The sequence below is a fragment of the Aethalodelphis obliquidens genome, unplaced genomic scaffold (assembly GCF_003676395.1).
Source record: "Aethalodelphis obliquidens isolate GAN/ISIS:26980383/991018 unplaced genomic scaffold, ASM367639v1 scaffold16, whole genome shotgun sequence".
NCBI classification, from domain to species: domain Eukaryota; kingdom Metazoa; phylum Chordata; class Mammalia; order Artiodactyla; family Delphinidae; genus Aethalodelphis; species Aethalodelphis obliquidens.
Window position 1 is genome coordinate 33,480,690 of NW_020837960.1, and position 24,819 is coordinate 33,505,508.

General features: G+C 46.4%; 1 protein-coding gene across 6 annotated transcripts in view; it reads left to right on the plus strand.

The window, feature by feature from the left end:
- CRYL1 (crystallin lambda 1) overlaps positions 1-24,819 on the plus strand; it is a 73,802-nt gene that overhangs the window by 31,787 nt on the left and 17,196 nt on the right. For all 6 annotated transcript variants that reach the window (XR_003434858.1, XR_003434860.1, XM_027116737.1 and 3 more), the window contains 2 exons: positions 18,022-18,183; positions 21,685-21,879. Coding sequence is in view for 4 of the 6 variants with exons in the window: in XM_027116737.1 (XP_026972538.1) it covers positions 18,022-18,183; positions 21,685-21,879 (357 nt within the window). In the remaining 2 variants the exon portion in view is untranslated. The remainder of the gene's footprint in view (positions 1-18,021; positions 18,184-21,684; positions 21,880-24,819) is intronic.

Genomic DNA, 24,819 nt, shown 5'->3' on the forward strand with positions numbered 1-24,819 from the left:
GGACTGGGGACTGGGGAGCGTTCCAGTACCGTCAGCCCCTCTTCCGCGCCATCCAGCCCGATCATGAAGGAGGCACGTTTTTCTTATATTCATGTGAGTGGCTAGGGTGTGCGATTAAGCATTGACCTTCTGTCCTGTATGGCAGGTGTACCATCAGACACACACACGTGCGCGCGCACACGCGCGCGCACACACACACACACACACACACACACACACACACGGCCTTTGACGCACATCACCTTATTTTCTCATCAGAAGTATTTACCAGTCTCTCCCTGTGCAGAGTCCTGAGTTCCGTTTCCCTGATCACTTGAGAGGTTGGATACTTGAGCTGCTCCCCCTTCCCTCTTCCTTGGTTTTCTGGTGAAGTAACTGTCATACTCTTTGCCCATTTAAACAAAATACTGTAACTTTTCTTTACTGATTTGTAGCAATTATTTAAAAACCTTAGGTACAATATCCTTTATTTTAATATTTAATCAGTTTCCAGGCTGTGTTGCTTGGTTTATGCTGTCTTTTTATGAACATACTTTTTTTTTTTTTTTTTTTTGCGGTACGCGGGCCTCTCACCGTTGTGGCCTCTCCCGTTGCAGAGCACAGGCTCCGGAAGCGCAGGCTCAGCGGCCATGGCCCACGGGCCCAGCCGCTCCGCGGCATGTGGGATCTTCCCAGACCGGGGCACGAACCCGTGTCCCCTGCATTGGCAGGTGGACTCTCAACCACTGCACCACCAGGGAAGCCCCATTTTCTTCTTGAGTAAAACTAAGCACTGTGTGTCTTAACAAACTTCTGCTACAATGGCTGGAAAGTTGCAGAGCGTGAACCAATTTGTGCAGTGATCTGACTTTTCAGGGAAAATGCTGGGAAAAAACACAGGTGCCAATAAATGATTACCTCCTGGAGGTGGAGTTTTGTGAGGTTTGTCTTTTTCCTTGGTCATATTTTCTAAATTTTCAGCAATGAACATGTATTACTTGTGTGATAATAAAACACACGGATTCTCTGGCAGGTTCATTGGGGGCACCTGAGGGTGTAGTGGTCAAGACCCGGCCCTGGGAGAACGACAGACATGGGTTCAGGTCCCGATGCTGTTTCTTCCTAGTTACACGAGCTTTGGCAAGTTCTCAGCTCTGCGCAAATCAGCGCTCACATTTCTAAAACATGTGTAATACATGAAGATGATTATTCTGAGAATTAAATGAAAAGGTATACCAAGTGCTTACCACGTACCAGGTGCGGATTGAAATGCTCAGGAAATACCAGAGTTTCTTTTTATTTAAAAATTAAAAAAAATTTTTGGCTGCATTGGGTCTTCATTGCTGCGCGTGGGCTTTCTCTAGTTGTGGCGAGCAGGGGCTACTCTTCATTGCAGTGTGCGGGCTTCTCACTGTTGTGGCCTCTCTTGTCGCGGAGCACGGGCTCCAGGCGCGCGGGCTTCAGTAGTTGTGGCTCACAGGCTCTAGAGCGCAGGCTCAGTAGTTGTGGCGCACGGGCTTTGTTGCTCCACGGCATGTGGGATCTTCCCGGACCCAGGGCTCGAACCCGTGTCCCCTGCAATGGCAGGCGGATTCTTAACCACTGCGCCACCAAGTCCCTGAAGTGGCTCTTGAGAGATTTGCACTGTGTTGGTTGTAACTGTTGGCGGAATGGATACTGTTGCTACTTTGTTAGCAGGTGTCCCTGGGCCCAGAACCGCCCAGCCCGTGTGGCTGCTGCAGGCCCCGTGTGGCTCGAGCACTTGAAACAGTGCTGGTCAAACTGACACAGGTGTAAAATCCACACTGGATTTCAAAGACTTGCTGAGGAAAAAAGAAAAGGATGTAAAATATCTCGATAATTTTTAGTGCCAATTATATGCTGAAATGACAGTATCTGGGTATATTCAGTTAAGTAAAATAGGTTGGTGAAACTAAGTTCACCGATTTCTTTTTGCTTTCTTAATGTGGCTACTAGAAGACTGAGAATTGCGTACATAACTCTTGTCGTTTTTCCGTTGGGCGGCTGGTCTGGAGCATAAGCCTGCCTGGCCCTGAACTGGGTCACTTGTCTTGGTCCCTGCTGTTCCCCTGGGCAGGGCCTGCCCTCTTGGTTACTGTTTAGAGGGAAATAACCTCTTGTTTTACTTACCTTTGCACATCTGACCAAGCCTCTGCCTCGCACTGTGCTTCTGCTGGCGCATTTGTTTCCAAACCTCGGGGAATATGTTTGAGTGAATTACCTGTGAACGTGCTGTATGACACTATATTGACGATGCTGTTGATTGTAAGACATCTTCCAACGTGAGAACCATTAAGGAAAAAAAATGCAGATTAGAAGATGACACAGCATTATCTAACCCTTGACCTATGTGGTGCTTTGAGTTTCTTCCTCTAGTTCATTTGCAAATGAATGAATCAAAATATTCTGTAACTTTTTGAAAAGACCTTTAGCATTATTGACTCGGCGTCCAGGAAGTTGAAGAGTCCGGCTTCGGAGGGGGACTGCCTCACCCAGCTTCTCAGTGCCTCGGCCTCGCCCTCTGTAAAGTGAGGTGGTGGCGGAACCTACAGCTGCTCCGTTGTCATGAGACCTGCGTGAGCGTCTGTGAATTAAAGCAGCGCCTCTTGTGTCAGCACCTGAGCAGCGCCCGGCACGGAGCAAAGCCCGGCAAAGAGGGACCATCCTGCAGTCCTTGTGTGTGTGTGGGGGTGAATCCCCACTTACAGACCAGGGAACCAAACTCACCAAGGTGACACAGGTAGTGAGCGCCAGGTCAGGATTTATCTTCTCGTATCAGACTGAATTTCGGAGCTAGAAGCGAATGTAAGGTCTCCGGCTCAGTTTAGTGCCACAGGCTCTGGCGATGTATCTCCCACCACGATCCAAGAATTGGATGCATGTTGCATTTCATGTGAACTCGCTTCCGCATCAGCTGTCCTCACAGAGTTAGAGAGACCAGCTTAGGTGGGCCGGGAAACTGAGGTCCTTCCAACAGGAACAGGTGGCACTCAGCCCCAGGAAGGGCACCTAGAGTGGCCCAGACCTTCTGATTTTTCACATTAACCAAGCAAGTGAGAAGTTGGAATTTTTATCTCTGATTTTTAAATCTTGGCTCAGATTTTCTTTCTTTTTTTTTTTTTAACATCTTTATTGGAGTATAATTGCTTTACAATGGTATGTTAGTTTCAGCTTCACAACAAAATGAATCAGTTATATATATACATATGTTCCCATATCTCTTCCCGCTTGCGTCTGGCTCAGATTTTCTTAATCACATTGCGGTTATGTGTGACCTCTGGTTACAATCTGGTCTAAATGTTAATTCTGACTGACGTTAACATTCCCTTCCAGAACCTTCATGAGTATTTTCTTCCTGCTCACTTTTGTTTTACTTCCTTCAGAGACGTTTCTCTGGGGCTGGCGGATACGTATGTAACACAGTTGTTTCGACAGTGACTTAAGGAGTGTTAGACTTTTTTTTTTTTTTTTAATATTTATTTATTTATTTATTTGGCTGTGCCGGGTCTTAGTTATGGCGTGCGGAATTCTTAGTTGCAGCGTATGGACTCCTAGCTGTGGGATGCACGTGGCATCTGGTTCCCTGACCAGAGATCGAACCCGGACCCCCTGCATTGGGAACGGGGAGTCTTAACCACTGGACCCCCAGGGAAGTCTCTGTGTTAGAGTTTTATATCCGGTCTTTATTACAAAAACACATTTTAGGTAGGAGGAGGTCTAGGAAAGACTTATCTCTCCTTAACGTAGATGTAAAAATCCTTAACAGAACTAATAAGAACCTGCTGTATATAAAAAAATAAATAAAATAAAATTCTAAAATTCAAAAAAAAAATCCTTAACAGAATGTTAGCAAATCAAATATAAAAAAATACGAAGAGAATTCTAGATCGTGACCAAGTGGGATTTATCCCAGGTATGCCCGGCCGGTTCAGTACTTGAAAATAAATTGATGTAATCCATTTCAATGCACTGCTACCATTTTTGCTTTGGGTGTTCACTTATATTTTAGAGCAACTGAAAACAAAACATTGATTTTACCTTTGTTTACCCATTTCCAGTGTTCTTCATTTCTTTGTATAAATCCAGTTTTTTGTCTGGTTACTTTTTTCCTTCTGCCTGCAGACTTTCCTTTAAAATTTGTTCCTATTCATAGATTCACAGGTTGGCTGGGAATGAATTCCCTAAATTGTTGTTCTTCTCAGAAAAGTTTTTGTTTCTTCATTTCTGAAAATATTTCTGAAATATTTTTACTGGCTATAGTAGCATTCTGAGTTAACGGGTTTTTTTCTTTCAGCACTTAAAAATATCACCCCATGACTTTCCATCTTCTATGATCTCTCACAAAAAGTCTTGCAACTCTTTTTTTTTTTTTTTGCGGTACACGGGCCTCTCACTGTTGTGGCCTCTCCCGTTGCGGAGCACAGGCTCCGGACGCATAGGCTCAGCGGCCATGGCTCACAGGCCCAGCCGCTCCGCGGCATGTGGGATTTTCCCGGACCGGGGTACGAACCCGTGTCCCCTGCATCGGCAGGTGGACTCTCAACCACTGCGCCACCAGGGAAAGGAAGCCCCTCTTGCAACTCTTCATTTTGTTTCTGTATATATTAAGTGACTTTTTCTCTGACTGCCTTCAGTATTTCTCTGTCTTCCATATTCAGCAATTTGAATATAATATAGCTAGATGTGTGTGAATTCGGGGGTAAAGAGGGGTACTTACCCAGCATTGTGTTGTCTGAGCTTCTTGCCTGTGTGATTTGGGACTTTCATTAGTTCCAGAATGTTCTTATGATTTCTTTGAATGTTTTCTTCTGTCCCATTCCCTGTCTGTAGAAACTTCGGGATTTCAGTTACACATATGTTAGGTCATTTGATATTTTTCCTGCAGGTCTTGCATGTTTTATATGCGCTTCTCTGTCGTTTTGCTCTTTGTTTTTCACTTTGGATGATCTCCTTTGACTGATCTTTAAGTTCACTGATTCTTTCCCAACTGTGTTGAGTCTACGGATAAGTCAGTCAGAGGCAACCTTCACCTTTGTTCCTTTGTTTTTCATTTTTAGCATATCTGATATTCTCTTCTAGTTTCTATTTCTCTGCTAAAATTACCCGTATGATATTGTCCACAATTTCCCTTTAGAGCCTTTAGTGTATTAATCATTTAAAATTCGACGTCAGATTATCCCACCATCTGAATCATACCTGAGTCTGATTCTAACGATCACTTTGTCTCCTGGGTGTGCACTTTTTTGTAGCCTCACAATTTTTTGTTTTGGAAAGTCAGACATCCTGAGTAGGACGGCAGATCTATGCCTGGGATTTGGCCTTTCCTCCTGTGAGGCTTTTGTGTTTTTTTTACATCTTTATTGGAGTATAATTGCTTTACAATGGTGTGTTCGTTTCTGCTTTATAACAAAGTGAATCAGTTATACATATACATATGTCACCATATCTCCTCCCTCTTGTGTCTCCCTCCCTCCCACCCTCCCTATCCCACCCCTCCAGGCGGTCACAAAGCACCAAGTTGATCTCCCTGTGCTATGCGGCTGCTTCCCACTAGCTATCTACCTTACGTTTGGTAGTGTACATATGTCCATGCCTCTCTCTCGCTTTGTCACAGCTCACCCTTCCCCCTCCCCATATCCTCAAGTCCATTCTCTAGTAGGTCTGTGTCTTTATTTCTGTCTTACCCCTAGGTTCTTCATGACATTTTTTTTTCTTAAATTCCATATATATGTGTTAGCATACGGTATTTGTTTTTCTCTTTCTGACTTATTTCACTCTGTATGACAGACTCTAGGTCCATCCACCTCATTACAAACAGGCTTTTATTGTGAGGATTTGAGCTAATCTAGTCAGGAGTTGGGCAAGCTTTAAGGTTTTTAAATTGCTATAGTCACCCTTGGCGCATACAGGTTTCAAATTCCTTTAGCAATACCTTGTGTTTAAGATGAGGACTGCTGGCCAGAGGGCTTTTCCCTCAATATCATTAAGTCTTCCCTTTGCACTGCCCTCAGAGAGGATCTCTTTCCATGTTCCTGCCCTGTCCCTTCCCAGAAGTATTCTTCTGTTACTCGTTACTTAATCCTCGCTAGCCTGGGGAAGGGTCTTTCCTTGGGGCTCTGATAAGCCTTAGTTTCAGGCAGGCACTGTGTCCCTGGGGCTTGGGGATGGGAGGTGGGGTGGAGGGGAGAGATAAGGGGGGACCTAGCATGCATTCCTTTTCCTCCCCCAGGGATAAGGGTTTTTATTTCAGTTCCCTTCCCCCACCTACAGTGGGTTTTCAGTAATGGTAGGATTTTTGTGCTTTTGTCTCCAGTCATTTCAGTGAATTAAGATGTATTTGTATCACATATTGAATGAGTCAGATGTTGAACCACAATTGTTCCCGATTATTCCCTTAGAGTTTTCTTGTGGACGTTTGGACTTTGAGAACTTTATGTCTGAGACGGGTCCTAAGTACTGGAAAATTAGTGGGCCTCATTGTGTCCTTGCCGGGGTGTCTGTCTGCGCTGGGAGTAACATCGTCAATCTGCTGTCAGCACCAGAAGCTGTTATAACATGAACAGAAAATTTCAGCCACAGGTTACTCTTTTTGGCATATATGTAGACTTACAAGAAATGATTGCTAAAAATTTAAACACTAAATTATAAAATGGTTTTGCCACAAGAGAAGGACTTTTTTTTAGTACTTAGCAAGCAATATTTTAATATTTTAAAATATTTAATATTTTAATATCACAGGAGTACCAAGGAATTTCCCTGACACTGTTGTTGGATTAAACAATGGGCAGGTGTGTGGGCGTTATTCACCAGGCCAGCTGAGCCTGCCTTTGAGCTGGCCTTAGAGGTCTTTAGCCAAGACCTTGCTTCAGTTAACATAGTGGCGCGACAAAGCTGTGCTCCACTGCCGAAGCCACACAGGGTGTACAAGGTTAGATGTTTCTGTGGCACAGGTGGCTGCGTAAGACGAGGGCAAGCCCCCCGCTCAGCGCTCTGACTGTCCTCACGTCCTTGCATCTGCACGCAGAGGGGGTCTTGCTTGATGAAGAGGTGGTCTCCTCAGTGAGCAGAAAGGGAGAACTAGCCAGGTCAGCGAATCAGCTGATGACCAGTGGGTAACAGAGCTGCAGACAGCTTCTCCTTGGTTCTTGGTTCTTTTTTTTTTTTTTAATATTATCAGTATTCAATTTAATATTAATTTTCTTAATCTTCAATATTAATATTCTTATTATTCAATTAAGAATAATAAAAATAACAGTGTTCTGTTACCTTCCATTATTCCATCATTTCTTCTGTACCGCGCTTCCCTTGTTTATGTAAATTACTCCTCGGTTCTTAAAATAGAACTCATCCCCTTTTAATTTAAGGCTCTGACTCAGGGCTTCAGAAGTTTCTGTTTTGTTTTTTAAATCAGGAAGGATTGCAGTTTTGTTAATCCAGAGGCTCTGAGTAAACGCACACCTGTTGGTGGGGTATGTGTTCTCATCAGCTGTTGCCAGACGAGTAAACCATTGGGGGTGTTGGTGCTTGTGCAACCCTTTAAGGTCTGCGGTGGGGAGGGGGCTTTTCCTTTCTTAGACCAGAGGTATAGGACTGATACAGAATTTTAATGGATTCTTAAAGTCATCCTTGGGCCAACACTCTTTATTGTGAGACTCGTTACCTTTTTTTCTTTTCAGTGCACATGGGAAAAGAGACCAGAAAACAGTTTTTCTTGGTTACATGGGGACCTGGCTGCGAGGAGATGATTCCCCATGGGTCTTGTGTTTCTGCACATCCTGTGAGCAGAGGCACCGACTGCCCTTTCATTCTAGACTAGCTTTTCACGGATGCTCGAATAACTCACAGCCTTGGAAGACAGGGAGAGTGTCTCCCTCTAGAGTAAAGGGCCACTTTGCCGTCTCCCCCTGGGGCATAGGTCGGTCAACTTGCTTGTAGTCAGTCGTAAAGGATTTATGTTCCCTAAGCTGTGACACAAACCCAGAATCCACTTGGGTCCCTTTGCATCACCCCTGTGGGACTTGAGGGCGATGTGAACATGAAGCTCGTGCTGCCCGATATCCTGTCAGTAACAGTCTTTTGTCTCTGACCAAAGAGTCTTGTGTCTTCTAAGAGCATCTGTGAAACTGTGGCAGGTTAACTTGTTAGCCTGCAAACAGCAAAAATCTCAGACTCTTTATACTTCCTGACACCGTCCTTAAACATTGCCCTGCCTTAAAACTAATATCAAAAACTTGAAAAGTAGAGGAAAAAAATCACTTTTAATGCCATCACTCTAAGATTATAATCTTAATAATATTTTATGTACATCTTTTCAAATACATATTTCAACATAATTTTAATCTTACTGTAATACAAAATCATATCCTGCTTTCAATAATCAACACTCTTCTGCGTATAAAGTAGTTCGTAGTAATTGTAGACATTAGAAAACTTGAAAAATGCCTATTGCGCAGCGATGGGGTCCCTATCACTATTTTCTGTATTTCCTTCCCATATTTTATGTATATTTATTATAAAGTTATAAGAAAGAATATTACACTCTTTATTCACCTGGCATCACGTCTGGTGTACTTTCCTATTTCATCAAATACTGAAGAATAGTCTTGCTTGCGTTAATGATTATAGCATCGCATTCTTTGGAGGTCCTTTTATCATAATCATTTTACAATAATTTTTAAAATCAATTTTGGAAATTCATTATCTATTTCTATATTGCTTCTGCCTCTCTGTGTCTCTATTTCTTTGTACCCCGCCTCCCTTCTTCTGGGACTATACTTACCTGTATGTTAGAACTTTTCAGCATTTCCACATGCTTTCCTTGTGTTCTTTGCTGTACTTTCCATCCCTTTGTCTCTCAGTACTTCAGTCTGGGTGTTTTATCCTGACGTACCTTCCAAGCTATTATTTCTTTAGCTAAGTCTCACCTGCTTTTAAATCTATCTTTTAAAGTTTTTAATTGTATTTTTCAGTTGAATTTCCATTTGATTCTTTGTATAGCTTCTAGTTGTATGGTAAAATTATTTAATATCTCTTAGTTCCTTAAGCATTACTTACAGCTGTTATCATGTCTGATAGCAGGACTCTGGCTGTCCTGTGGGTCTGTTTCTAAAGTCTGTGTTCTCTCTTGGCTTCCAGTCCAGGCTCCTCCATCTGTTGTTTTGTTTGTGAGACATTGTTATGAGAAGCTAAGGCTCTGCTTGAGGCTCTTTTCCTGCAGAGGCGCTTCCCTGGAAGAAAGCCAGGCTGGGGGCACATGTCCCTAATTTAGTCGTGGATTGGGATGAATCGAGGCGTGTGAAGGCTGGTCCCTGTTCCTCCCAGGGTACAGCCCTTGAGGGTCCGAGCTACGAGTCCTGGCAGTTACAGCCTTGGGAGCTGATTGTCCCTCATCGCTGCAAGAAGCTCTGCTTATCTCTGCAGGCATTTTGTCTGTGCTTCTGCAAAACACAGGTACCTTGAGGATGAAGGTGGAGTCAAGTGTTAGGCTCGTAGCTCTGCTTCCCCTTTGACCTGAGCCTTGGCCCCGCGGTTCCTCAATGCTTTGGTTGCTTCCCAGTAACTTCAAACTGATTTTTAAAATAATACATTTTCAGCTTTCTAAAAGTTGTTCTCAGCAGGAGGGCTTGTCCAAGCAGTCCAGCCTACCGTGGCCAAAGTGGAACAGTCTCCACAGCTCAGTTGTTGCACATCCCTGCTGTGCAGTGCTGGCCCTGGGGTGTGGTGGTAAATGAGACCTTTTGGAGGCCAGATGGGAACATTTTAATGTTCCTTCTGTTATTATGTGTGTGTTTTTTCTCCAGTAATTCCATTTAAGAGCAGTTTGTGATACTACATTAGTATTCTGACTTCGACCGGATGGCACTGGGAGTGTCTGTCTGTCCTCAAGGCAAGTGGACAGGCATGGCCCGCTGGTGTGGTGCCTTTGTGTCGTTCTCCTTGCTTTTTTTTTTTCTTCGTTACGTGGGCCTCTCACCGTTGTGGCCTCTCCCGTTGCGGAGCACAGGCTCCGGACACGCAGGCTCAGCGGCCATGGCTCACGGGCCCAGCGGCTCCGCGGCATGTGGGATCTTCCCGGACCGGGGCACGAACCCGCGTCCCCTGCATCGGCAGGCGGACTCTCAACCGCTGCGCCACCAGGGAAGCCCTCTGCTTGCTTTTCTGTTACAGCGCCTTGCCTGCTCTCTTATGGCTACATGCATCTATGTTCCCCACCAGCACTTGTGCTTCTTGAAAAGCAAGGACTGCATCTTCTTCTATTTCTTGGCAAAGTTCCTTGCATAGACTAGTTCCTCAGTAGAGTTGTGTTTTTAAGCACATGTTAAAGCTAATGTTTTGTGACTTGTCAATTTCAGACTTCCATCTACCCAAGGTCACCTCAGTGGATCTACGTTTGCAAGATTCCCAGATATTTCTAGACCAGTGCACAGCCACATACACCACGAGAGGCTTCGGTGGGACGTGGCGCAGTGTCCTGCTTTATACTGGGCGTGAGGCGGAAGTCATTGCGTTAGATGCAGGCGAGAGACTTTTCTTCTATTAAAAAATGCCAGAGGTCATGCTTACAATGGAGAACTATCTGTGGGATTAGCAGCGTGGCTAGTAGCTGAATAAGTGGGGGGAACGCCAGCAGGTAGTAGGGGTCATGCTTACGGGGCCCATCCACTGCACGTGTCCCACAGCTCCAGGAACAGCTAGTACTGCCCCATGGGCTGCACAAAGGCAGGAAATGTCCTGTGTTTGCTCTTCAGCCCACTTTAGACATTTCCTCTAAAGTAATGTGAGGCTAGAGGGCAGTAAATGCGCATGCGCTGAAGTTGTATTAAATTGATTACCACGCCACAGAACTTGTCATTCATTACTTCGTTAATTGATTGAACAGGCGTTTACCGACTGCTCTTGGAGCTGGGGATATAGCAATAAACAAAAAATAAGAATTCCTGCTCTCGTGGAGCTTTCATCTTTGAATCCTGTTTTCCAGTACTGATGTTTTTAAAAATATAACCATTTTTAAAGTGACAGTTCAAAAGATGGGCAGTGTTCTCCTAATACTTTTATTTTCTCCTACATGTGAGGCAGCTTTTCTGAATGTAGGAATATACAACTGCTCCTCCCCAGTCTTGGAGTTTGCACCATGTTTATTTGTATCCCAGTACACCCGGATGTGGTCAGATGGTTATGGAGGAAACGGCTTTACTGCATCTTTAAGTATATAGCAGGTGTTTAGGAAAAATGTGTTGCTTGCTGTTAGACTCCATTGCTGATTATAAATATTTTTTATCCCATAAATCTGATGTTTTAGAAACATGTTACAAGATAATGAGGCTTACTAAGGTAAACCTAGTGATCTTGTAGGCAGGGGACTGGAATTACGATGTTGCTTTTCTGTAGATCATTAGATTAATATATTTTTAGGGTTCTTCTTTCTATACTGCAAGTTAATATATCAGCTGGCGCTAGAGAAGGGGACCAGATTAGATGAAGCATCCGTGTGACGATGGTCTGAGAAGGAGAAATAAATGTGAGTCGACTTTCCAGGTCGGTGATTGAAGCTGTGGGCCTGCGGAAGGTTTCCTAGGTGAGTGGAGGCCTGGGGCTGAGCGTGGAGACCTGTGCCCAGTGACTGGGCAGAGATGCTTCTCCAGAGGTTCGCTATGTTACCAGTCTTTATGGGACGAATTTGGGTATTGATTTCTGTTCTTATCTTTATTATGGTCTTTCTATTTTCTTTAGATTTATTCTGTTCTATTTCTGATTTCCTAAACTGGATTTTGGACTTACTTCTCAGAGCTGTTTTAGCTGAACTCACATACTTTGATGGGCAACATTTTATTGCTGCTCAATGCTAAGTATATTTTAATTTCCATTAGGATTTCATTTTGACCCATGAACTATCTGGAAGTTAATTTTCAATTTTCCAAGTCTATTGGGTAATGTCTTGTTTGTGATTTCTGTCTTAAAGACGTTGCAATTAGAGAAAATGGCTCATGTGATATGAGTCCTTTGGATTACCGAAGCCTGCGTTGTAATTTAGTACGTTGGCACCGTTGATAAATGTTCTGTGTGTTTGGAAAGGATGTGTATTTTCTGCAGTTGGCTGCAAGGCTGTCCATGTCCAGTAGATCAAGCTTGTTGCCTGTGCTTATTTCTCCCATGTGCTCCCTGAATTTTTGAATGCTTTTCCATAATAATTGAGAGAGGGGTATGGAAAGATCACAGCATATGGTAGGTCTGTCTGATTCTCCTTGATGACCTGTCAACTTTTGCCTTTCTGTATGGCATTCTGGGTCCTTTCCTGGCCTCTGTTTTGTTCATTAATTTTCCCTTCAGCTGTGTTTATCCTGTTGCTTAACTTACTCAGTAACTTTATTTTTAATTCCAATTTCTAGATATTATACTTAGTGCTTTTCCAGATCACCCTGGTCTTTCCGGGTTTGATTCCTTTCTTATAGTTTTAATTAATTTAAACATACTTATTTTACTAGGCTCTCCTAGTTTTCAGTTACGCGAGGTTCTGTCCTTTGCTGTGTCCACGTGGTCTCGCGTGTTTACAGTTGTCGGTGGTTTGTTTTCTTCAGTGTGTCTTTACTTGTGAATCCGAGGAGAGGTGAGGCCTCTTCAGCAGGTGTGCCTCCAGGGTCTTCTTGAGTGTGTGTCTCCTGGTAGTATCATCACCAGCCTGGGAGAGATTTTTATGTAACTTTCTCAGCTTGTGAGTGTCCAGACCACATGTGTAGTATAATTTTGAACCCCAAACCTGGGTGAAATTCAGGCTCATGAATATGAATTCACATATTTGTTTTCCTCTCCCTCCACCCTGTGACCTTCCCAGCTGGAGCCCAGATCAAGACAAGCTCCCTGTCTTCTCCCTCAGCAGATGGGCTGTTTTTGGTTTAAACTAGTTGGCCAGTTCCTGAAGATATAGCCTTTTGAGGGTCTCGGCTGTATCACAGGGGCCCTGACTGCAGCTCCCTGAATCCTATGGCCTCTGGTTCGGCTCTTCCTGCGGTCATTTGAACGTCCTCCCTCCCCTGAGGGTCACAGGTCCCTCTAGTGCTGGCTGCTCTGCTTTTCCTTACGTTCCTGAGAGGTCAGCTGTCAGTTAGAAGGATGACTGCTTTTATGTGGAGTGATCCAGTCTGTGGAGGGAGGACTTTTAGGTCTCCTGGTCCCTCACATGACTGGAAGCAGGCGTCTCCCTCAGTTTACGGGAGAAGCTTTTATTAGCATACATACTCTTCTTCTTTAAGTTTTAAAATATTTAGCGTGAATTTGCCTATGCACCTTTGTTTTCAGGGTTATGTACATTTTCTTGTTTTAACAGTTGTTGCGCTGCCAGTTGGAGGAATCTGAAGAGGGCCTATTTTTAGCTAAATTCTATTGTAGGCCACAGGTCCATTTTCAGTAAACACACGCACAAACCCATAAACAGACGCATACATACATTTCTATTAACTATCTTTCTAAATTCACCTGTTGTCTTTTCTGACTGGGAGGTAAGCTATCAGGACTGCAGGATGGAGGCAAGCCCAGCGCCTCGGTTTTGGGTGGCCTGGGACTGCGGGTGATGGAAGCAGTGAGCCCACCCTACTTTCCCAGACACTTCATGGTTTGGGATGGAGAGACTCACATTTAAGGACCAGAGGTGAGAGGTCATGGCTCTGTTACAGCATTTGGCAAGAAGCACGTGGCTTGGTGGCTTTCTGAATGTTTGCAGGACAGGACGGGCAATCGTAATGCCGCAGTGATTCGTGTATGACCCCACGAGCTTATACTCACTTTATTTAGAGATGCTGTGAAACTATATGCTAATTGCAGGCTTATGGCGAATATTTTAAATTATAATATTTTCATGTCAAGCATTTTAACCTAATTGTAAATAAATGATTTCATAAAAGGTACCAAAAAAATCATTGGAATGAGGATGGAAATAGACATCGCGTTAGGACAGCAGCTGTGCTCCTCTGCCTGGCCTCCGTTCCCTGTGGTTACGTGAGGAAGGGCTCCTGTTTAAAGCGAACCAGTCATCCTGGTCATACTCACACCTAATCCCCAGGAAGTCACATTCCTCAGTACAGCCCACACTGGGTTTTGCTTTGGAAAGATCTCTCTTGATTGGGTATGATTTGTTCTAGATTATTGTAGAACTCTGTTTAGGACTTATAATATGCTTTAAAAAAATTTTTATTCATTTATTTTTTTTGCGGTACGCGGGCCTCTCACCGCTGTGGCCTCGCCCACTGCGGAGCACAGGCTCCGGACGCGCGGGCTCAGCGGCCATGGCTCATGGGCCCAGCCGCTCTGCGGCACGTGGGATCCTCCCGGACCGGGGCACGAACCCGTGTCCCCCGCATCGGCAGGCGGACTCTCAACCACTGCGCCACCAGGGAAGCCCTGTATTTTGAGTTTTTAGGAAAGATATGAGCCTCTGGTTAGGGCACAGTGCTGTTTATTGCCTGTGATATTGCCAACTTGTACTTTTCCATTGTTTTTCTTTAACACATGCTATTTCTGCTAGAGCAAGGAGGTTTGTCTTTTTTTTCCTTGGTAATCGTGACATGCACCTCTTGAGAAGACTAGTCATAGCAGTCTCTTGATGTGACGGATTTTAGAGATTGTGCTCTTGCAAGAAATACTGAAAAGAAATTGGTGATGATTAAACAGGTTGAAGCAAGAGATTTAATTAGTGCTAAGAGACAGAATTTACAGTAGATCATGTCCATCGTCAAGTTGAGAATGAATTCCCTCTGCCATGATTACAATAGGATTTTAGTTCAAATTTCCTTTCTTCCCATGTCTTTCCTGATAAAATTGGCTAATAGAACTTCTTTGCATGTAAAATACCTTAAGTACCAAAGTCTTCTAATTTAGTTTTTCTTTCTTTCTGGAAAGAACATTGAAGACTGCTTCCAGATATTTCGCATTAGCAAAGTAGATTTTCTAGCAACAGGATGCCTATCTAAAATGCCTGAATTGACTTTAAAAAATCAACTAAATTTCATTTTCCCCATGAAAGTATTTGTTTTGGAAAACGCATACGGTTGCACAGCATGTGGGTAAAAACTTCAGTGTTGAGCTCTCGTCCAGCGCCTCCTTTGCCTGGGGCTCATCCAGTCCACTGACTCGTGGCCATGCCCCTTTTCCAGAACAGGCCTGCTGGGTCGGGTGCTGTCTTTGGTGACTTTCACTGATAATAAAACACTAAAGTATATACATCATTTACTTTAAAATTTCAAGTAAATGGGGGAGAACAAAGAGTTAGACCTATAATACCATCATTCAGTTTCTTCCTTTCAAGAATGGAAGGGCAAAGGGGTGTTTAAACGTAACCCCACCTTTTAAGTATCTGAACCCCCCTTTTAAGTATCTTTTAAGTCACGCGTAAGCTCCCTTTGAGGCGCCATTAATAGCTGTGATGCTTGGAAGGTTCCTTAGTGCTTTCCTTGTCCCCAGAGTTTTGTTTGTCAGAACCTGAGCTTGTGGTTGTGCGTGAGAATATCACTTATTATGGGCTGCATCTCTCTCCCACCTCAAAACAAACGAAACACAAACAAATCGTTGCTTTGAAAATGCTGTCAGAGTTTAATTAAGCCAAGTCCAGCTAATTACCTTCAGCAGTGAGAGAAGTTTCACTCTGACACTTCCCATCTGGTGGCTTTCCCTAGACAGGCCCCGGAAAGACACCATGAGCCCGCCCGGGGATTCGCACCCGGCCGCACTGCTGAGGTCAGGAGAGAGCGAGGTGTGTGTCTCTCGCTGTTTGCTGTCCTTCCCTGCTTCCCTCCCAGCCATCTGTGGGAACCCAGCGACTGCAGCCGCTCTCAGCTTTGTGATCCACCCAAGTGATGACGGTCCTGCGTAACAGTTTGCAGGCCCCCTTCCTCAGGCAAGCCATGAGTAACAGCAAGGAGATGAGCTCAAGGCTTGACAGGGACAGAGGCGTAACCCTGGCCCAGTACATGGGACACAACTGGGTCACTATTAACAACAACAGCAATCAAACTTCAAGCAGATGCGCCGTTAAAGCCCTTACATAATTGTAGCAGGTTTGGGTTTCCTCTGGTTCAAGTGTTCTTGCCTCTTTGATAATCAAATGATCTGAAGAAAGGCATAGAATTTCAAGGGAGAATCTGCAGGACAGGCTCACAATGAGGCCATTCACGGGACTCTTTTATTAGCTTACACTGTATCTGCATCACGTTTAGCCCCTGGCGTTACTACAAGGCTCCATTTAAACTTAACCCAACTTGCAGACTTAACTGATCCAGGAATTACTCAATACAACCAGCCAGCTACTGTAGCTTTTCCCCTCTGATAAGGGGATTTAACACAATGGGCTTCACAGTTCTTAAATGACTCCGTTTTTTTCCCCCTGTCTTTGAGATGTGGTGCTTGTGTGACCTTTTGTTCTGAATAAAATTCCACATGGTTTGATTATATTTTTTAAAAGTACCAGCAGACACAGTATTGACTTCTTACCCTTAGAGGAAAACGTTTAAAATCTTGTAGATGGTCTAGAAATGGAATTCATGTCATAATATTTACACAGCTAATCTCACTATATTAGATATTAACTCTTAGATATTATTAAACTTGAAAATGTTTTATTTTTGAGGGGTGATTCTGATAAAATTACTGGTAGTACTTGTGCATTACACTTTGACTTTTGCACACTTCCGGTTATCTGCTGGTGTCTGTGCCGTTTCTACTACCACAGTGCTGATAGACTAACCTGGGCACACTCGGCCAGTATGTGGAGGGGAAGCGGCTGGGGAACCTGACCTCAGAGCGGGAGACCCTTGAGGATGGATTTGGTAGCAAACCACTGAGAGCACTGTCGGCCCCCGCTTTGGATCACACCTCAGAATAGTGGGTCTCAAACTTTAGAGAACGAAAGTCATCAGAAGGTTGGATAAAAATGCAGATGCCTCGGGCTTCCCTGGTGGCGCAGTGGTTGGGAGTCCGCCTGCTGATGCAGGGGACGCGGGTTCGCGGCCCGGTCCGGGAAGATCCCACGTGCTGTGGAGCGGCTGGACCCGCGAGCCGTGGCCGCTGAGCCTGCGCGTCCGGAGATGCCTCGATTCCACGCGCAGGGGTCTGAATCGGTAGGTCTGGGATGAGGGCCTGAGAATTTGCATCTTTAGCAAGCACCAGTTGATTCTGTTATCTGACCCCACTGAGAACCATTCCCCCCGATTCACCAGGGATTGGGAGCTCAGGGACCCTCCTGGGGAGGCGTGACCCTAGTGGGATTTCCCCAGGGGGTGGCAGGCGGGAAGGTTGCTCTGGAATGTCCAGCCAGTATCCTCTTCTGTTCCGCCTCCTTCCACAGCAGGGCGGCACCCGCCGTGAGCACCGCGTTCCCAGGGACCTGCGTCACCCGTGGGCCTGTGCTTGGGTGTCCGAGAATGTCTCCTCACCCCCAACCCCTTCTGTACGTCGTCAGAATTTCCGAGCAGTTGTTATCTGCGGTATTTAATCCGAATTTGCTTCTCTAGCCTCCCCCGTTACCGCCCTATTAAAGTAATTTTAGATTTTTAGAAACAAAGGTCTTTGTCAAAAGATTTCCAATTAGAAGCGGACTCTCAGGAAGCCTTTTGGGAGTTATGGATGTAACATGTTTGTTCATTTCATGAAGGTAAGATTCTTCCTTGAAGATAAGTTGATCTGGTGATCAGGACAAACAAGTGGTGATGACTGCTGCTGATATCCCAGCGCTTTGCCTGCAGTGCTGTCGTGTATTCTGTTTGTAGAACCCACCCCCAATGCGGTTGAAGGACTTTTTTATTAGGAGAATTTTCAGTCCGACACACAACTAGAAAATACAGTTCCCGTATCTGTGTCACCTGGTTTCCAGAGTTACCAAGATTCGTCATACGTTTCGGCAGCATGTTTTCCCCCTGTTCCTAAATTTTGCTGGTCGTTTCTTAATTGGTTCTTTTTGGAATGACTCAAACATGAAACGCTTTGCTTGGGGTCTAAGTGTGGTGATCCTGAGTAGTAACTGGAAGATGTCCTTTTCAGGAATGTGTTCCAGAAAACCTCGAGCTGAAGAAGCAGCTCTTTGCTCAGCTGGATGGAATCGTTGGTGACCAAGTTGTGCTGAGCAGCTCCAGCTCCTGCCTCCTGCCCACCAGGCTGTTCTCTGGCTTGGTACACGTGAAGCAGTGCCTCGTGGCGCATCCTGTGAGTATGTCGAGCCTGGAGATGCAGTGAGTCTCACCTGGCTTTCCGGGAGCAACGTGTTTGGATGAATCTGCTCGTGCTTTGTAACTGCTTTACTGAGATATAAGTCACATACCACACAATTCAACTTGTACATTTCAGTGGGTTTTAGTACATGTAGAGAGTTGTACAACATCAGTGTCTTACAAAGAATTTTATCCAAAAATCCCTTGAACTGTGTATCTTGTCCCTCACGCACTGTGGGAGAGAATGATCAATTCTTACAGACTTTCTCCTTAAGTAACTCACCGTCTAGCTGAGGGGAGAGACTGCTCATCAGATCATCCCAGTGCCAAGGAAAGGTGCCACGTTAATGAAAAGTCTAGACCACATGGGATTCTGCAGGTGGGTCACCTGTACTGTGTGGTTTCCTGAACTTAGCTCAGAGTAGGGTCACTTGTGCTGATGTGCAGGGTCCGGGTCCCCCCGCCCCGAGATTCCGGTGCAGCAGCTCTGACTTAAACCCTCCTTTTTGTGGTCCCTTCCACCAGACGTTGCCACTGACTGCGCCAACGCACTCACCGGGCGTGCGCTGCGAGGCGTGTTGGACCATGAGCTCCAAGTTGGCACGTGGGCACTCAATCTGTTTGCGATTAACGTGTTAATGTCAGGAAAGGGGAATCAGAGTGGGGATTCAGGGGTCATTCGGTGGACGTTTGAGTACCGAGTGGAGGTCAGTGTGACCTTGGAGACCTGGGACAGCCTGCTAGGACAGAGACGCCACTAACTTAGCTCAAGCCCACCCCGGGCCAAGAACGAGCATGGGCCTCGTAGAATTGCCAGGAGACCAGCTTGACTGCAAGAGCAGGAGAAAGGTGGACGGCTTGGTAATACTTGGGTCATGGAGAATCGAGAGAGTTACTCTGAAGAATGAGAACTGGCAGCTCCTGCACGGAACTTGGGGCAGAATTCCCAGCACGAGTGGCCAGGGCCTAGGGAGGTGAGGGGTCCTCGAGTGGGGAGCAGGGAAATGCCTCTCTCTGAGCAAGAGGAGATTAGAGGAGGAGATGAAGACCCAGGGCAGTCATAGATGCCTGCTGCGTCTTCCGTGCTGCTCAGAGGGACAGCCTGGACCACCGTTTACGTGACTGAGTGGTCTGGATGTCCTCACACTGAAGTTTAATGGAAGGTGTAAGAGAATGGTTATAAGATAAGGAGACTTAGACCCAGAGCACAGAGAAGAAAACCAAGCATTTAGTTACCACTCCATACAGGTGAAAACAGCACCAGAGAGACCTTAACTGAAGCATCCAAAGACCAAGTCCCATGAAGCATGTCATGTCTTGCTTCCGTGACATATGTGTGTCCATAAAAAGCCTCTTAGACACCGTGATTGTTACTTGGTTGCTTCAATAAAAGGTGCAGGCCTCTTAGTCAGGAGCTTCCGTTTCTAACCAGTGTTTTTACTTCTAAGTCAGTTTAAAAAACAACTGAATCAAATTGTTCAGAAAACATCCCCTAAGTCCTCTGACAGGAGTTTTACTCCATCTCTCTCTTTTTTTAAAAAACTTTATTTTATTTATTTATTTTTGGCTGCGTTGGGTCTTCGTTGCTGCACGCGGGCTTTCTCTAGTTGCGGCGAGTGGGGGCCGCTCTTCGTTGCGGTGCGAGGGCTTCTCATTGTGGTGGCTTCTCTTGTTGCGGAGCACGGGCTCTAGGCGCGTGGACTTCAGTAGTTGTGGCACATGGGCTCAGTCGTTGTGGCTCGTGGGCTCTAGGCATGTGGGCTCAGTAGTTGTCGCGCACGGGCTTAGTTGCTCCGCGGCATGTGGGACCTTCCCAGACCAGGGCTCGAACCCGTGTCCCCTGCACTGGCAGACGGATTCTTAACTACTGCGCCACCAGGGAAGTCCCCACATCCCTGCTTTATAGTAAAGAGAAGTTCACCGAGGAGAGACATGCTTCCAGTTCTTATCATTCTGATCTTAAAAAGGCTAGAGGTTAAACCTTTTTTCAAGAATTCAGTGATAATAGGCAGGAGACAAGTGATTCAACTAAGGCATTGCTTTGTAATTTATTTGAACTAGATGCTATCCTCACTTGCTTTCTAGGAAGGCTGCGACAGGGTGACCAAGACAGGCTGGGAGCAGAAGAAACCTCTGGAGTGTGTGGACCAGCTGCCTCTCCAGCCAGTCCTAGGAGGAATAATTTCTTCTCTCTTCTGTAGAAGAAGTCCTTGTAAAGTGGTTGCTTCATGTAGTTACTTGGTAGATGTGAGATTCTACCAGTTTTCACCCCAACATGGAGGGAAGACAATTTACAGTCAAGCCTCATTCGGGGAACAGTTTTGTGTGCATCTGCTTAGTGGTGAGGCTGATCAGCAGCCTTTAATCAAACAGCCTTTTCCTTTTTCTGTTTTTGTTTTTTGGCCGTGCCCGGCGGCATGGATCTTAGTTCCCCGACCAGGGATCGAACCCGTGCCCCGTGCAGTGGGAGCGCGCAGCCTTAACCACTGGACCGCCAGGGAAGTCCCTCAAACAGCCTTTTCTTTAGATGTAGGAGAATTTTCCTTGAGAATCTTCAAGAGTGGTTTCTCAACGGAAACCAAGAACATCAGAGCTGGGTGGGCAAGCATTTCCGCTGCGGACAGACTCTTCCTGTCTTAGCATCCATCACGATGTTGAGGCTGAAGAGAGCTTCTGATGTTGTGTGACTTCTGGGTAAGGTATGATTGCGGAAGCAGATGTTTGAGGCTCGACATGGAGAAGTTAAGGAAATGCCAACGTTAGGGAAGATACTGCCAATCCAATCATTTTTTTTTAAATTAATTAATTTATTTATTTTTGGCTGTGTTGGGTCTTCGTTTCTGTGTGAGGGCTTTCTCTAGTTGTGGCGAGCAGGGGCCACTCTTCATCGCGGTGTGCGGGCCTCTCACTGTTGTGGCCTCTCCCGTTGCGGAGCACAGGCTCCGGACGCGCAGGCTCAGTAGTTGTGGCTCACGGGCCTAGTTGCTCCGCGGCATGTGGGATCTTCCCAGACCAGGGCTCGAACCCATGTCCCCTGCATTGGCAGGCAGATTCTCAACCACTGCGCCACCAGGGAAGCCCTCCACTAATTTTTAACACTGACACAGTAGACCGGCAATGACTGTTGTGGAAAGAGGATGGCTGGGGGCAGGGTAGGTGGAAGCTTACGAGGTCAAGACGGCTGGGAGCAGAGAAACCCCGAGGGAGGTCAGGGGTTTGGAGGTAAGCAGTAAATGTACGGGACGGCAGTTTGCACGCTCCGATGTGAACCTCAGTGTTGGCTATGATTCATGCAGTTCTGTGCTCACGTTCTTTCGTTTCCTCCCTGCTCTGTGCATTACTTCATTTCTCGAGTTTCTTGTCACTGATGCTGAATCTCGAGGGGCCCCGTCTGCCCTGCTGCTGACCCTTCGGAACAGTGAGCCAGCTCTGCCGGAATGACGCCCAGACGCCAGTGCCGTCTTCCTGACTCTCTCTGCTCTGTCTCTCTCCTAAGGTAAATCCACCCTACTACGTCCCGTTGGTGGAGCTGGTCCCACACCCAGAGACGGCCCCTGCGACGGTGGACAGAACCTACGCCCTGATGCGGAAGATCGGACAGTCCCCGGTCAGACTCATGAAGGAGGTGGACGGCTTCGCTCTGAATCGTCTCCAGTATGCCATCATCAGCGAGGCCTGGAGGCTCGTGGAGGTGTGTGCGCCGCCCTCTGTCCTGGCAGCTGAGCAGAGGAGGCAGGAGCCTCTGGGCACGCCATGCGGGTGGGAGAATCAGACACTTGCTCTGTTCCAGAGACCAAGGGCAAGCTCTTCCTCTCTGTGTCTCAGAGGTTCCCCTGTGCGGTAGGTCACTTGACATTCGGATGTGATGATGGGCTCCTCTTCCTGCCCTTTCCTGTCGTTACCACGTAATTATCTCTGTGACGTGCTGCATTTTCCCACTATCTCAGATTCTGCTCCCCCCACTCCCAGTATTATAATTTTTCAGGAGGAAAAATAAATTATATTTTGAGTAAACTTGTATCCTCTAAAGGAACCCAGTTTATTTCAAGAGCTTGAGGAAGAAACAGTGGATGACTTTTTTTTTTTTAATTTATTTATTTTTGGCTGTGTTGGGTCTTCGTTTCTATGCGAGGGCTTTCTCTAGTTGCAGCGAGCGGGGGCCGCTTTTCATCGCGGTGCGCGGGTCTCTCACTGTCGCGGCCTCTCTTGTCGCGGAGCACAAGCTCCAGATGCACAGGCTCAGCGGCCATGGCTCACGGGCCTAGTTGCTCCGCGGCACGTGGGATCTTCCCAGACCAGGGCTCGAACCCGTGTCCCCTGCATTAGCAGGCAGATTCTCAACCACTGCGCCACCAGGGAAGCCCTGGATGACTTTTAAACTTGTTAGTAGCATGGTTGTCTCACATATAGACAAGAGATTATTTATATATGTATAAATTTACACACATCTCTATTGACATACGTGTAAATTTATGTACATATATGTTTAACATCATCCTTGAATTAAAAGATTTTAGACGTGACTTTAAAAATTGCCTGGCCACATGCGCTCCCACCTGCATTTGTGTGAGGGGCCTGGTCCCTGGCAGAGAGACGTCAGGGCAGCTCCACACCTGGGAGTGGCCCAGGCTCTGCCGGTCTGTGCTCCATCCCTCACTTTCTGATGCTTCCCCAGCTTCTGAACTGGTCAGTAGCGTGCTCTGCCCACACCTGTCCTGCTGAAACTCGGCAGAGTGAGCAAGGGTCTGTCCAGGTACGTGCGGCGAGAAGGGGGCTCGGCCTCAATCATCTTCGCCTGGAATGGATTCACAGCCTCTAGTCTCGACTCCCGCGGATGCCTGGCGGTCCCAGCCTGAGACAGAACAGGGAAGCTGGCCTGGGGGCACCGGCTTTCAGCTTCCCAGTGCAGGATGCACGTGACCCTCCCACAGAACCCTGGCTGTGGCATTTGGTCACATCCCTGTTGGGTTCATCATCTGAGCTGACTGCTCACACTAGCTGCAGTTCTGTGTCCTCACTGTTTGAATCCAGTTAATGCTCCTACATCTCCAAGATGCAGTGTTGGGATTCCCACTGTGAAGTTTTCAGCTTCAATTTCTCGGTGACTGTAAAATGTTTTGGAATGTCAATCAGCAGTAGAAGCACTGAAGTAAAAACAGCCCCTTGGAGATCTGTTTAAAATATTTCCACCAGGACTTCCCTGGCAGTGCAGTGGTAAAGAATCCGCCTTCCAATGCAGGGGATGCGGGTTCGATCCCTGGTCAGGGAACTAAGATCCCACAGGCCACGGGGCAACTAAGCCCGGGTGCCACAGCTACTGAGCTCGCGCGCCTCAACGAGAGAGCCCACGTGACACAAACTACAGAGCCCACTGCGCTCTGGAGTCCGCGCGCCACAACTAGGGAGAAGCCCACGCGCCACAACAGCAACAGAAGATCCCACATGATGCAGCTGAGACCCGACGTGGCCAAAAAAATAAAGAAAAGAAAATAAAAATATTTCCACTTGTCTAGAGTACGGGAACTTAATATACCGCAAGAAAAATTCACTATTACAGTGAAACGTTGCGGAGATTTTAGGGCAACTTTTATTTGTAAGATATCTTAGTGCCTGGAAGAGATGGAGAAAAGCCCTGCAGTTGAATTTTGCTTTCTGTCATCTAAACGAGGAACACCAACTCGAGGAAAACTTAAGAGTTGGGAAGCTTTCCTTCCTCTTCTGTTTTCTGGAAGCGATTGTAAAAGTTCTGTTAATTCTTCCTTAAATGTTTGGTCGAATTCTCCAATGAAACCACCTGGCCTGGAGAATTCTTTTTTGGTCTTTAATTACAAATTCAACAGCTTTAGTGGTTGTAGAACCATTCAGGCTGTCTGTTTCATCTTGGATGAGTTTTGGCGGTTTATGGTTTTGGAGAAATCGGCCCTTTTCTTCTGTCGCTGAACTTACGAGCGTGAAGTTGTCGGTGGTGCCTGTCATGACATCCCTGGGTTCATTCCTGTTGTGGGTGATTCACGTCTGCTCTCTTTATCTTTGTCATGCTAGAGATTTATCAGTTTTGGTGCTTTCCTGAAGAGAAGGCTTTTTGTTTCATTGATTCCCTCCCCCTGCCCCCCCACTGTGGTTTTCCTGTTTTCAGTCTCACTAACTCTGGAGGGAGGGTATCCCTTCATCCTTGCAACCAAGCAGGAGAGAGAAATTCTAGGAAAGACAGGGTGGGAGCGGTGTGTGTGCGTGCGTGTGCGCGTGCATGTGCGTGCGCACGCGTGTGCGTGTGTGTGCGTGCGTGTGTGTGTGTGGCTCCTGCACGGGCCTGTCCTTCGTGGGGAACCAGGGGAGACGAGCCAAGGTCGGGAAGAGGCTGCGCAGAGCACACTGTCCCGTCCCAGCCCGTGAGCTCCGCAGGGCGTCCATTGTGGGAGCAGGACGGGTGCCCCGGCTGCAAGGGCACGTGGGCGCTCACAGCCGTGCAGTCCGTTTTTTCCTGGACCGTTTGGCTGCAGAATTGGGACGGAGCAGCCCCTGTTGGCTGGGAAATGCCAATGGCTATAGTCTAGTCATCCGAGATTAGGTCACTGGGTGACAGGATCCTGTTGGCCAGAAAAGTGATTTTCAGTCGATCTTTAGCTGACGA